We start from the raw sequence: 14806 nt of genomic DNA on the forward strand, positions 1-14806 counted from the left end.
TACAAGCTGATTGTGCATAGATAAGATCCCTGAAGTTGCAAAGACTAAAGTCTCAAAACCAAAGAGATATTCTTTATCAAAGTTAAGACTCTGCCACGCCCCCCTAAAACGGCTCGTTCTAACACGCCCCCACATATCTACCCCACTATGTGGAAATATTTGCATAGGATTTGTAAACCAGTCTGGAATTGTCTGCAGTGTGAACATAGTCTGAAAGAACCAACACCAGCACCAACATCAGACGGACGCCCTTTTAAACAACACCCCAGCGAGAACCACTCTGATGTAGACTGAGGAAATGCAACATACAAGTCTGTTACATCTTGAGTGATGTCAGATGTAAGACGTATCAGATGTGTCATTTCCTGAATCAGTTCCTGAACAGCTCTGGAATATTAACACGAAATGACCTTTCATTTTAATTATAGAACAAGACAAGTAACATTGCAAATTTCACACTTAGAGGCTATCTGGACCCTATTAAAATGTATTTAATAGTTAAACACTTTCAATATAGGAAGTTATTTTCAATATAAAAGTATGAATTTCTTTAAAAAATAACAAACAAAAACAAATATGACCACAACATTTTCTAACTATAAGTTCTTGTACCTGGTAGTGAGAAACTCAATGAGTTTGCTGCTCTTCTCGTCATCTTCAGTGCTGCTCTCCATTTGCTCCACCTCTTCCTGGGCCAGGTGAGGCAGGTTGGAGCTGCTGCCTCCAAGGCTCAGGCTGGACGAGGCAGAGGAGGAACTGAGGCCAGAATCTGGAACCGGAGATGCCTGGCCATTCCTCAGGAAGTCCACACCACCTGAACACCACATGTAGGGTAAGTGAAAATGTTTGGGAAGGAACAAGCTCTGAAGATGAACCCTCATTTTAGCTTACTCAACTGAAATATTTGAGCAAGACAAAAAAATAGGGTGAAAACATTCCTAAATGAGCCAAATCAAAGAACATTAAAGAACAATACTTCAATCACTATGCTGCTATGATAGGGCTTGGGGTATCTTATCAGCATCATTTTGAATTTGCCTAGACATGCTTTAACAGCATGGAGACCACCGTCTTGTGCAAACCAGTCCTGGGTCCGACAGATGGTCCCTTTGGAGCAAGAAGATAAAAATAGTCCATAGGAATGCTCTAATCAGACCTTTAGATGATCTGTGTATATATAATTGTTTTTGGCTGCACCTCCAAAAGTTGCACAGATAAGAATTCTCACCCTCCACCCCTCCACAGAATTTCAACATGACTGCACTCTCAAAGCTATGTGTCAAATGCCAAAGCCAATGAGTAAGTGTGCATGCAATGAGGGTGAGATAAACAGGATTCATGAAAAGTTGCTAAATTTGTCTTATTGAAGGCAGAATTTCACAACATTTAATAAAATGTAGAGCTTCACAAAGCGTCAAAGCATTCATCATTGAATTTGCCCTTCATTTCCAGGTCTAACAGTTATATAAAAACGAAGTTGCAAAATTAATGCAGCTGCAGCATAGTTTCAAAGTACTTATTTGAACCTTATAAAGTTATATGTATCATATTTGATACATGGATTTTGTAGACCTCTACATCATATATAAATAAATAAATGATAAATACATTTTAAAAACAATTTACATAAATGACCGTATTATCCTGATCATCACATTTTTTGACATATTCAAATGTTACGTCTCGTACCTGTGTAGAACTCAGGCTGGTAGATGGGTTTGAAAGTCAGGCTCTTGTTGCTGTTGGCATCTCTGGTGTTTAGCAGAACAGAGGCAATGAGGCTGAAATTGTTGTTGCAAGATAACGTGATGAGAAGGTGCAAGAGAAGCCTCTTACAGTGTTCAAACACCTCCGGGCGGTAGTGGTCCATACCTAAAAAAGAGCCACATTCTCAAAGTTAGAGGTTCACATTTGTACTTACACTCATTCATTATTGTTTAGGTTCATTTGGGGGGATTATGGAAGGGATAAGTGGGAATATCTGGTTCTAGCCTTTGTTTTGTTTGAGTCTTCCAACACCTAAACGTTGTTTTTATTTCAACTGAATAATGTTCCCTATCCGCAGGGATACAAGTATTTCACATATTTCTAAAAAAGATAAGGTTGGTCCATCCTACATGTTCAGGAGATAGCAGCTACTGCTTTCACTGACAACACTGTTCTCATAGCAAGCCAAATAGTTACAGTCATAAGACACATTGAGAGATGCAATGATTCAGATAAAATTAGATTAAAAAAAATGACAAAAGCAAATCCATTTTGGATAAAAAATACCAAGTACTACAGTAAAAGCAGTACATTTCATCTGATCACACCTGACTCAAGCACTGCAGCCTTAATCTAGAGGGTGTAATCCCTGATAAAATGCCCCAAATTGTGATGAGAACAGAACACAGGGGCTCTACTGACCCAGGAAACAGGCATGGAGCAGTAGAGGGAGGTGCAGGGCCCAGTCCTCCTTCACGCTGTGATCCACCACCAGCTCTGTCATGAAGATCACTGCTATGTTACACCTGCACCATACAAAACACACTGGTCTTTCAGTACATGAACAAAAAACACATACCAGCAATGACCTTTCAAAAAGAACAGTACATATTCAACAGCTGTGACTGAGTGACAAAGCAAATTATTTAAAGGAAGTATGTTGGTTTTGTCATTACATTGATGATGGCCATTGATATCATAGTTCCCGTGTAGATGTTTAAAAGAACATTGGTAACATGTTATCATGGTTTTTCGGGTCAGAGGGACTCTGACGACAGCACTGCAGTTTCTGATCATCTATTTTCCATCTGTCTGATAATGGCAGAGTGACGTGCTTTAAGATTTCAGGATTACATAAGAATCAAGTCTTATGATGAGAGATTAAATTTAACAAGTCAAGTACCAGTGCTTTAAAAGCTAGTATGCAATTCTAGTCTGGGTGACCCAGCAGACTTCGACATTCAATCTAAATCTGAATAAAAGGTTGTTACATAATATAAAGTATAGATTTATTTTTGTTGCTTAATGGCTGTTTTATTGTAACAAAATAAATAATTTAATTGAAATAACATACTTTTTTTGTAAAAACAAATAAAAATGCAATAGTTTACTTACAATGGAAGTCTATAGCACAATTGTACTGGAGATTTAGAAGTACAGATATATGACAATCATATTTTTGTTAAAGAATTTTTATAAATCATGCCATTTCCTGGTATGTTTGTGCAGGTTTACATGATCACAGCATGAACTGAAAGATCAGTTATAAAGATCACACAAACACTTTTCCTCCATTCTCCTCCAGTAATAAGTATAATGTTTAAGAGTTATGGTTACACTTTCAGAAAATATGAAAACTGCATATTTTAGAATAAATAAAATAAAAAAATAAAACTAAATAAAACTAAAATAAAACATGAAACTTTAGGAAACTCCAGAAGTTTGACCTGTGGAGAGGTCCTCGTGGGGTGACTGTTTCAGGTAGATAGTCGACCAGCGGTGCCCAGCAGCCTCCGTTAACTGGCATGGGAAGAGGAAGCGGCTGATTGGTTTCCAGCACACTCATAAGCCACATGGCATACGGTGGGAGCGGCTCACCTGTAGGCAAAGCAAAAAGGGTCAAAACAACACGCCATCCATGACAGGCATGCCTTTCATCCGTGAGACTTGCAATAAAACTGGAATTTACCTTCAAAGCATGAATGGTATGTAGACAGACAAACTCCATTACGGCCATACCTCATGTCTAATGCAATCATGCTCAAAAACCATTAAGCTTAAGCTATTTCAAGCTGAAATGTATTAGCAGAGCCGGCTATCAGAAATATCTCAAATTCAAGACAGGTCTAAACTATTTTGCTGCTTTGAAGTTTTCAATAATATTTAACATCCTTGAGCCAGAACTGTCTCAACCCCCAATGGGGGGGGTTGGGGGCATTTTAGACTTTCGTCTGCTGAACTTGACTTTGCTGAGAAGCCACTCCACCGCATATAGTAAATATCAATCATTCCTGAACTGTTTTGGCCCCTTTGTTGAAGTTATAAACTTGACTCACTCTTTTCCTCATCGTAGGAACCTCCAGAACTGCTGCTGTACCGAGACTCCAGGCGGTTATGTGCTCGTAAGATGTTGCTTAGCCTTTGGTGGACAGAAAAAAAACAAATTTGTCAATGCGTGTATCAAATACAAACATGGAAAATTATTATTCCCTCGAACAAGGCAGTTAAATCTTAGGTTGCTCCAGGGGAAGTGTACAGCAAGTCGCTTTGGATAAAGGTGTCTGCTTTATGATGAATTATAATTAGTTATGTTAGTAATGCTTATGGTGGGTGTAACCTCAAACTGTCATCAAACTTGACCCAGGAAAAAAGTACATATATATATATATATATATATATATATAATGACAGTGGGTACGGAAAGTATATATATATATATATATATATATATAATGAAAGAGTGTTAAGGCACACATGTAAATTGTGTGGTTTGTGGCACATACCTGTCATCACACTCCTTTGTGACTGGTGAGTCATCTGTGTCAGGGATGTATTCCTGGCCACACACCAATGTTTTGCTGCAGGAAGGTGGACCTTTAAAGACATATTTATTAATATAGCATGTGCCATGTGCTATACATGCAACACATGAATGCTATTTCAGCCATTTTGCTGCCTTTATGTATTTATGACATTTTGCCATGACAAAAGTTTGGGGTTGATATGATTTTTTAAATGTTTTTGAAAGAAGTCTCTTATGTCCACCAAGGGTGCATTTATTTGATCAAAAGATACAGTAAAAACAGTAATACTGTGAAATATCAGCAGCCATTCCTGCAGTATTCAGTGTGATCGTGATCAATAATCAATCATGCTGATATGCTGATTTGGCGCTCAAGAATAATTTCTTATTTTTCTCAATGTTGAAAACTGTGATACAATTTTTAAATTAGAAAGTTCAAAAGACCAGCATTTATTTGAAAGAGAATTTTTTTGTTACATTATAAATGTCTTTACTGTCCTGTTTGATCACTTTAATGCGATCCTTGCTGAATAAAAAAAGTTACAAAAAAAAAAACCTCAATGACCCCACACTTTTGAACAGTACTGTACTATATCTGCAGACAAATTCTCTAGCATGCATACCAGAAGTGGTGGTGGTAATTTTGCTTGTGGCTGAAAAGCGGTAGAATGGAGGATTGTCACAGTGCACCACCACAGGGTTCACAGGGTCTGTCTGCTGAAGTTCATAAAGCAGCTCCTCCATGGTTTGAATGGTGTTGTTGCGACAAAGGTAGATCACAACCTTCTTAATCTGAGCATAAATAGAGGAAGGACATAACTTGACAACTTAGCTTTCTTTAACCAAATGGCCTGCTTTACCAATAAAATCTTTACAACAAACCAAAATATAATGAAATAAATAAATGTGCAACTTACATGAGGCAGAAGAGAGGTGTCACTGCTGACTCCGCATAAGCTGATGAGGAACTGCAGGGTGGTCCGCAGGTTATTAGTCCATCGTTCATTACTGACCAGAGCGTTCCAAGCGTTTTCCATTTCTGCACCTGGGACATCATCCCCATACTAGCACACACAGAGACACAAAAATGAATTTATTCTAAATCCATAGATTTATAGTCTAGCATAGTCTAAAGTAACAGTGGTTCATCATCATACCTTTGCAGTCATGAACATGAGGTTGTTTAGGACCAGGGAGGAGGCCTGCAGCGACCCCCAGCCTGTGCCTCGAAGAGGGTGAGGTGCTGAGGTGTTGTGACTGTATCCCGTCCTGTTGTCCCCAGAGCTGCTTGGACTCGAGACCGTGGACAGCAGGCCTCCATCTACCATCTCAATGTTACTGAGCCAAGGGAGCAGGTAGGTCAGCATGACCTGACGCCCGTTTGGATGAGTGGTGGGAAACCTCTGACTCACCTCTAGAGATGAGAGATACAAAAAGATAGATCTTCATAAATATACAGTTTTACAGCATTCAGAGATACGAATGTTGTTTCTACATGCTGTTTTGGTAAATTTGCTGGTGGTTAAATGAATATTCCAAGTTAAAGGGATAGTTCACCCAAAAAATGTCATCAAATTCTCAAACCTGTATGAGTTTCTTTCTTCTCATGAACACAAAAGAAGATGTTCTGAAGAATGCTCATGACCAAACAGATGCTGGTAGCCATTGATTTTCATGGTATGGAAAAAATGGAAGTCAGTGGCTACCAGCAACTGGCTACCAGATTAACACAGTCAAGTATGACTTGAAAGATTGGCTAACAGAGACATTTCTCCTCCAGTAACTAGTATAATGTTTAAGAGTTATGGTTATACTTTAGAAATAGCGTGACAACTACATATTTTAAATGGTAATTATTCAAAATAATTTTGTGTGACAATCAACAGCATGCCACAGCAGTATTTTTGTTAACTAAAACTATTAAAAATAATTACTGTTAATTTAAATAAATCTGAAATAAAATATAAATATTAGATGAAAAACTTTATTTAAAAAAATCTTGCCTTGACAACTAACTAAAATAAAACATGTTTAATTTGAAGTACTAAAATGACTAAAACTGAAATAGAAATTAATTAAAGATAAAATTAAATATTTTTTAAAAATGACTACTAAAACTTTAAAAAAGTTACTAAAACTTAAACTCGATTTAAAATGAAAACTAAAAATAAAAAGATAATTTAAAATAAAAGCTAATTAAAATTATTAAATACTAAATAATATTAAAATAACATTGTGCCACAAATGCTGTCAGTAGAACTTAAGTTAAGAAAAAAGATCAAGATCACATTTTGCTATTAGAAGTTTAAAGTTTTAGCGGTTTTCACCTGTTAGAGTCTGTGTCCATCTCTATCCTTTCATTTCATACCTGAGAAAAGGGGCAAGGTGAGTTCAGGGTACATTCTGGCAAGTTGCTTTGAAAGCTGGGATACAGAGAGACTGTAGAGGGGTGGAAGAGGCCCGTGTGTCCCATACAGGATAGCACCACTTTTCTGTTCCACAATCCTCTTAGAATACACAGACAGCTTGGCCTCTAGAATCTATTCGACCAGAAAACACACACACACACACACACACACAAACAGATTAGCACACAAACACACCATTTAATCCAGTACACTTTCTATTATTGCAACACTTCTTTGGCAGAGAATGTTCTCTCTCTGACCTGCATTAATTGCATAGCGATCTCGTAGATCTCCCTGTTTGTGTCGGACGCTTTGAAGAGAACAAGGTTCAGCAGAGTCACAATATCACTGGAGTAGTTTCTGTGACAGAAAACAAAAGATTTCCTACATAAAAACAAGTTACACATAGATTGGTTTTACTAAATACGTAAATGAGAGGCTTCAGTCCAAAGACACATCTAGTCTTGGCACTATGTATGTAAACAAATTATCATAAGAAAGAAAGCAGGCAAGCGCTGCCAAAGCTCTACTGAATAGGTTTTAGGGGTCAGTGAGATTTATTTTTTAACATTGAATTCATTTTAATTACAGATGCACCGATTGCAATTTTCTTGGCCGATTCCGATTTCCGATTTTTTGTTAGTGTGATCTACCGATACCGATTTTCATCCAGTGTTATTTTACATTTGATTACTTTAATTTCTGTAGTCTTCATTGTAAAAATTAAATACAGATTAATGCTTACCAGTAATGAGGGAAAACAGCCGATTCCGATCCCTGGCCGATCGATCGGTGCATCTCTAATTTTAATTAGATAATCATTATTTCGTTACACAATATTTTTTATTTTATAATTTTATTTTATATTTTTAAATGCTGTTCTTTTGAACTTTCTATTTATCAAATAAACCTGAAAAAAAAATGCATTCAACTGGAAAATTCAATATTTGCTCTGGCTTTTCAGGCCCCAGCGTACCTGCTACCACAGACAGTGGCGATGGCTTTGAAGCAACCAGAGGCCAGCTGGCAGGAGCCGGTGTAACATCGGTCCACGGCCCAGTTAAACAGATTCACCTGATCTGGGTTAAGTTCCAGCAGAAGAACCACCACCTCACAGCCCAGCTGATGCACCTGAGGAGAATCAGATCAGAGGATCACATATGTTATCCATTGATGTGAATGCTGATACAAAACCACCTTAGCTGGTGGTTTTAATTATCTAATTAAAATGGTTATCATTTTAATTAGATAATCATTTATAATGTTACACAATATTTTTTTTCAATATAATGCTGTTCTTTTGAACATTCTATTCATCAAAGACATTTCAAAAATCTTACTGATCCCAAACTTTTGAACGGTAGTGTCTTGTTCTAACTCAACAAAATATTTCAGGGCACAAAGCCAGACTTTCACTTCAAGAATCAACATTTGCAGAACAATGAAAACATCGCTCATTCACAAGCTGAGAAAGGGAGAGTGAGAGAGACATCTAAGAAAAGTGGCTTGTCTTATGAAAAGCCCCTGAGCAAATTTGCACTGGGTCAAAAGGCACACTTTGAGAATCATTTTAAAGATGGTTGTGTTGGTTTAGTGCTATCAACACCAAAGGAGCGACTGAGGACGTATGTGGGTCATGTTGTTTCAGAGTGTTTGGCCGCATACCCGCAGATCTTGACAGCCAAGGATGTTATCCAGCCACTTATAGAGGTAGCCATCAGGAGAGAGCCCTACGTTGTCGAACACGGGGCCACAACAAAGGACAGATGACATGGCCTATGAAAGGAAGAAAAAACAACATTCTTTCATGCAAAACTTGGAATTTCCTGTTTTGAGGAAATCACGTCCTATCGTGTCCAACAAAACAAAAAAAATACTTCAAAGAAACAGGGAAGAGGCTCAAAGGACTCATATCATGTCTGGACATTTGTGTGTTTTAATGACGCCAGGGTCTTGAAATTACACACCTTTTACAAATGCTACAACATTGTATATGGTCGTCTTACAACACCCGCCTTTCCATTATGGGAAAGGGTTCACAGCAATACAAGAAGCTACATGTACACACACAAACAATTATAGCTTTAGAGGCGAGTGTAATTTTTCCAGAAATCCGAACCTGAACAAACCCAACGTGAACTATGTTTACACATCGTCAATCTGCAGAGAGCCGACATTATGAGTACGGGGTTCCCACAGACAAACAGAGCACATATGTGCTGTCATCACAAATGGACTCATTCGTCACTTAATTGACCCACTTTTGTCTCTTTGGCATGTGTGTCCACACTGAGGTCCTGCACTGTAAATGACTACAGCGCTTCCTGGGCTATAAGTAGACCTCTGGAGATAAAAATAGTGAAGTATATGTCTGTGGTCTAAATTAGCAACACAAGCAAAGCTTTAAATTAGAGCCAGGGTTAAACATCATCCCATTCCACTGCTTTCATATGTAAATTCTTCCAAATAAATATATATTTGTAAAAATATGTATTTTATTATTTATTTAATATTTTCAATGTATTATTATTTGTTCTAATGTTCCTCTTTGAACTAATATTTTCTTTATGACATTTTGAATCATGCATACATTACTGTTTAAAGTTTGGGGTCAGTAAGATTTTTTAAAATAAATTAATACTTTTATTCAGCAAGGATGCCTTTAATTAATTTAAATTGACAGTAAAGACTTTTCCATAGTTACAAAAAAAAAACTCCTGAAGGATTGTGTGACAGTTATTTTAAATTGTAATATTATTTCACAATATTGTTACTGTATCTTTGATCAAATAAATAGTTTTTACTGCATTCCTGATTAAAATATATTTTAAAAAGAACATAGTTATTTTAACTGGCAAAACTATTTTTCAATATTAATGTTTTTACTGTTTTTTTTTTTTTATCAAATCAATGCAACTTTTGTGAAAGGCTCCAACCCCAACCTTTTGAACGGTAGTGTGTACTTATAAATAAAATGAATAATGATGAATAATATACATCTTTTTTATTTGGAATGAAAACCCATTAAAAAATGTACTGTGTAATGGAAACTGCACAGTATGAATATATAAATTTATACATTATATAAATGTAGTCTTCACTACCTTAAGAGCACAATACTGGTATCGAGTGATCTGATGGTTCCGGTCACTATAGCGATCCAGGGGCGTGAACATGATACTGAAGGGTCCAGCCCATTGGCTAAAAAGGATGAAGAGATGGTGCCGAAGGCTTTGCTGAGGGAAGAGGAAACGTCGATGATGCACTATGATACAAATAAAACAAGGAGAGGAGAAGAGAGGTATTAGGTTTAAAAAAAAATTAAACATTTTATCAATGCAAGTTGGGCTACAGGAACACCTTCATGAAAAAATATTTTGTGATAGTGCCTAAACAATTTGAATTAATTAAAAAACTTCTAGTTAAATTTTTTTTATAGGAAAGAAAAGGCAAAATGACTGGCTGTTGAGCGACTCATCATTTGCCCATGATTTGGCTCTTCATCTAATCTACTGCTATTTTGGGCAGTGTCTCCACTTGGGAGTCTAAATCAAGACTGACGTCAGGAGTCCTGTGACTGAATACACTGTAACCTGGCAATGAATCCCATTTCCTAAACAAAGAAAATGTGGAACGTTTCCCAGAGCAAAATATAACTGCATGACCATCAGTATGATGTCATTATTTAATGTGAGGAATAAATATTTCAAGTGGAAAGAACAATATTATGACTATTTATGAATTAAATGTGTTGTGCACAAACAAGTAAGTGTATTAAAAAAGAAAATGGGCTAAATTGTGATTTTGTGTTGACATTAATTGTATACTGAGTTTGTGAGATGTCTTTTGCTTCCTCTTCACCTGGGACACACTGTATGAGGTTGGCCACCATGGCGCTGAAGTGAGCTCGGATGTCTTTGAGAATCTCCATGTCTTTGTCATTCTCGGCTTCCAGAAGCATCCGGGTCAGGTCCACATACTCAAGAAAGAGAGCGCCCAGGGCCAGGGTATCACGTTCCAGCGCTCCATTAGTGCTGAGAGACAGAGACAGGGATCATTTCATGTTTTCTAGCCTGCAAGTTCATAATGAGACGAAATGGAGGTGGCCAGAGAACAGAATCCATAATAATAACATCGTTCTCACCTGTCACTGATGACACCGGCATCCGCCAGCAGCTCAAAGATCCTGAGGAGCTGGAGTCTCAGCAGATCTCTTCTCTCTCGCCGTTTTTTATTCTAGAGGACATATTATGAAGCAAATTACTATAGACACTTGCAATATTTAAAATATATATTTTATTAATTTACAAATCTGGAAATCGCATTTTTAAAAATCCCTGACATTTTAGAGGTTTTCTATGTTTGTAGGAACCTTGTACTGTGAGACTTTTTTGCACTTTTTTTTAAGTGCAAGATAAGTCATGTATGCATTGCTTGAGCGGGCCATTTACAGTACAACAAGTTATGGCACATACCAGCTGATCTGACTGAAAAAAATTTTATTAATAAAGTATAACTGTATATAACTGACCTCAGGTCGTCTTTCCAAAGCTTCCTTCATCAAAGGATGCAGTTCCTCAACCAGCTCTCTATACGAGACACAACAAATATGAAATCAATAAGGTGAAAGAAGAATCGATACTGTGCTGCCAGGGTTTATAGAGCAATAATTGCTCTATTCCCATAAATACTTTTTTATGATTCCAAGAACTGAAATGAGCAGACATAACTAATATAATATGACATCTGATCACTTCTTTGGAAGTTTGTTCAGATTTAGAGATGATGTCAAAATTATAATTATAACTAAAAGTAGAAGTCAAGTGAAAATGGCCCTCACGCAAAGTCTAAATATAATGTAGTGTTTGTGCATCGCCTTATCAAAGTCAAGGAATTCAAAAACCCTGACAAGAGCAAAACAGAGGTATGACAAGAATGTGAACATCAGGTGCTGCTCACATCTTATCTGAAAAAAAAAAAAAACGTGCTGAACTTACATATCACATTAAAAACAATAATGTGTGATAATCAAAAATGAGTTGGTTGCATAATTTCATGGCACTATGAGAATGTAGCATCTTGTAGGAACTTGACCCATCTAAATGTCTACCAGTTACATTATTAGAGATCTTAAATGTTGATATATATGCTACATAGTACCTGAAAACGAGTGAGTTTGTGCGGCCAAATCCGAGCACCAAAGACTCTGTGATCTCAATGCTTTCTGAACGCATCAGAGAGACCAACTGCTTCAGAAGCCAGGCCACAGACGGAGTGCCCAGGATCTAATGAATAAGATGTTAATCAGTGATTCCATCAAGTCAATAAATGAAAGGGGCGCATGACTGTAGACATGACTGGTGCGTCATGCATAAGAAGCCCCACCCACCTTGCTGTCATAGCTGCTGTTGCTGTCTGTACTGGGAGTGATGATCTCAGGGGTGGAAGCTCGAAGATGACCCGGGCTCATGATGCTGGGTTTGGCCACGCCAAAACACAGAATCAGATAGTTTCTCCAGAGAGAAACATAAGTGTCCGCTGAACCAGCTGAGCTTGTCTTCTTGGCGTTCACTGGGTTGCTAAGAGATCACATTTCATATTGTGAAATGTTATTGCCATTTAAAACTTATATTTTCTATTTCAAGATATTTTAAAAAGTAATTTATTCTTGTGATGGCAAAGCTGAATTTTCAGCAGCCATTACTCCAGTTTTAAATGTCACGTTACATCCTTCGGAAATCATCCTAAAATGTTAAACTGTGTTTAAAAAATATTTGTTATTATTATCAATGTTACAAACAGGTGCTGATTAATATTTTTGTGGAAAACATGATTTGTTTTTCAGGATTCAGAATAGAAATTTTGAAAGAACACCATTTAATTGAAACAGAAATCTTTTGTAATATTATAAACATCTTGACTCTCACTTTTGATCAATTTAATGCATCTTTTCTAAATAAAAGTATTCATTCTTTTTTTTTTAAATGTACTGGTCGCAAACTTTTGAACAGTAGCCTATATGAATGAATGTACAGGGTTTTTAGGCCCTATAGTGCTAACTATATTTCTTATCCTAGTCATGTGACTGGCTGCAATAAAACAAATGCGCTTAAAACACTTGCTTGCCAGAGTGTAATATTCCATGAAACATCCGTGTGAACAGTGAGACATGAAGGCAATGTCATGCATGTATTATTATGAGGAGTTGATTAAGCGCCTCCTCCCGTCTGTGGGCTGGGGAACATGGTTGGGATTGTTTTGATGGGACGGTGGCGGAGCCATCTTGTTTTATATCCGTCCTAAGCCCGTATACCGAGCCAGAGGAAACAGCCCTGGAATATGACACTATATCCCGACCCTAGCCAACTGAAATAAACACATCCGAGTGTCGAAGCTTGTTTCTGATCGACGGAATACACACAGAAAGCGGAATCGGCTGTTCGTTGCGATTTATTTCTCAACATCGGCGGCTGGTGCTTTAACTGCATTTTCTCTCGCACATTTTCTCAGGTGTAAGACACTATGAATGGAGGATAAATGTGGCCGAAGGCTGACAGCGGTGGTTTTGTGCTTCTCCTCTTCATTCTGACAGTAACAGATCCGTCACGGCCGACCAGAGATCCGTTCCACTCCACCAGCCACTGCAGGTCCGCGTGCTGCCCAGCGGGGAGAGACGCCTGCAGGGAAGTGGAAGGGAAGAGATCATAGTAGCCACATATGTAGAGAACTCAGCAGTGTAATGAAAGAAAATTGGTTTAATACCAAAATCTTGGGAGAATTTTGTAGAATGTTGTCATTATAGACAAAAACACAAAATGGATTTATGTTAAATTTAGCTCTTGAATCTGCCAATTTAGTATTGACATCTAGTATCTATGTGATTTTGAACTTATTTAAATCATTGTTTGTATAAGTCATCACCTAATACGTTAAACTCCAAGGTCAGAGAAGTAAAACAGACTTTCTTATAAACTCAGAACAGAAGACACTTTGTACATGTTGAGCGAAACCGCAAAGGACTGAACAGAGAGGCACTCACCGAGTCAGCCACCGCCACGTGGGCAAAGCTCTCAAGCACCACTGGGCACAGCTGGTCCAGTACATCTATCATGGGCCTTTCATCTTCCTGTGTAGTAACCATAACTGAGAGGATGTATACTCAAAGGCCTATATCTGATCAAGTCAGGCTCTTACCTCAGTCTGCCCGATGGTGAGGAAGATTTGGCGGACCTCTCGAAGGATGGACACAGCTAGTTTGCGTGTGCCTGTCTGGCAGGAGCACAGTAGCACTAAAGCGAGACCCTCAACAGCATGCAAGACTGTGGAGTGAGGGGGCCGTTCAGCAGGCAGTTTGCTTTCCACAAGAAACAACTCAGATATTAGAGATCTTCTTATGATTTGACACTGAAACTTTTTTTTTTTGCCACTTACTTCAGTGGAGCAGATCTTTGATGTGTCCAGAATCTTGCTGGTGCTGAGAAGGGCTAGTTTCCACTGTGTGAGCAACTGAAGCAGTAGTTTAAGTGAGGAGTCCAGCAGGGTTTGGTGTGTGTCCTGAATCTCTCGAAGCAGGAAGCTGCAATATCCCAGGAGCACTTCCTCCCGCCAATCTGAGAAATCCACCAGCAGACTCTGCAGGGAATTCTGGGCTATCAGACGCAGTTCATCATCCATATGGATGGTTAACCTGGCAGTTAAAAGACAGAAAAACATGAATACAGCAGAAAAAAAATATATATATATATAAATTATATAAATATCTAAATATTAGTCAAAGACTAAATATACCAAATATACCAAAAAATCGTATTAGGCATATATAGAACAATAATCATTAGATGATATTAAAAGAGTCATTAGATGATATTAAAAGACACAGTGCAGACCC

General features: G+C 37.7%; 1 protein-coding gene across 1 annotated transcript in view; it reads right to left on the reverse strand.

The window, feature by feature from the left end:
- The window catches only part of LOC107757097 (protein furry homolog), a 49453-nt gene that overhangs the window by 15572 nt on the left and 19075 nt on the right, over window positions 1–14806 (reverse strand). Inside the window, exons 17-39 of the mRNA XM_016574477.1 lie at window positions 14324–14605; window positions 14113–14272; window positions 13958–14044; window positions 13474–13595; window positions 12308–12497; window positions 12079–12203; window positions 11450–11507; window positions 11063–11154; window positions 10780–10952; window positions 10023–10183; window positions 8584–8694; window positions 7895–8049; window positions 7179–7278; window positions 6879–7050; window positions 5668–5924; window positions 5428–5574; window positions 5134–5302; window positions 4491–4581; window positions 4044–4126; window positions 3435–3585; window positions 2410–2513; window positions 1690–1872; window positions 613–814 (exon numbers count right to left, since the gene is read on the reverse strand). Of these exons, the coding sequence (XP_016429963.1) occupies window positions 613–814; window positions 1690–1872; window positions 2410–2513; window positions 3435–3585; window positions 4044–4126; window positions 4491–4581; window positions 5134–5302; window positions 5428–5574; window positions 5668–5924; window positions 6879–7050; window positions 7179–7278; window positions 7895–8049; window positions 8584–8694; window positions 10023–10183; window positions 10780–10952; window positions 11063–11154; window positions 11450–11507; window positions 12079–12203; window positions 12308–12497; window positions 13474–13595; window positions 13958–14044; window positions 14113–14272; window positions 14324–14605 (3375 nt within the window). The remainder of the gene's footprint in view (window positions 1–612; window positions 815–1689; window positions 1873–2409; window positions 2514–3434; window positions 3586–4043; window positions 4127–4490; window positions 4582–5133; window positions 5303–5427; window positions 5575–5667; window positions 5925–6878; window positions 7051–7178; window positions 7279–7894; window positions 8050–8583; window positions 8695–10022; window positions 10184–10779; window positions 10953–11062; window positions 11155–11449; window positions 11508–12078; window positions 12204–12307; window positions 12498–13473; window positions 13596–13957; window positions 14045–14112; window positions 14273–14323; window positions 14606–14806) is intronic.

Source organism: Sinocyclocheilus rhinocerous, unplaced genomic scaffold, assembly GCF_001515625.1.
Source record: "Sinocyclocheilus rhinocerous isolate Xijiao unplaced genomic scaffold, SAMN03320098_v1.1 scaffold1152, whole genome shotgun sequence".
In the NCBI taxonomy this organism is placed as follows: Eukaryota; Metazoa; Chordata; class Actinopteri; order Cypriniformes; family Cyprinidae; genus Sinocyclocheilus; species Sinocyclocheilus rhinocerous.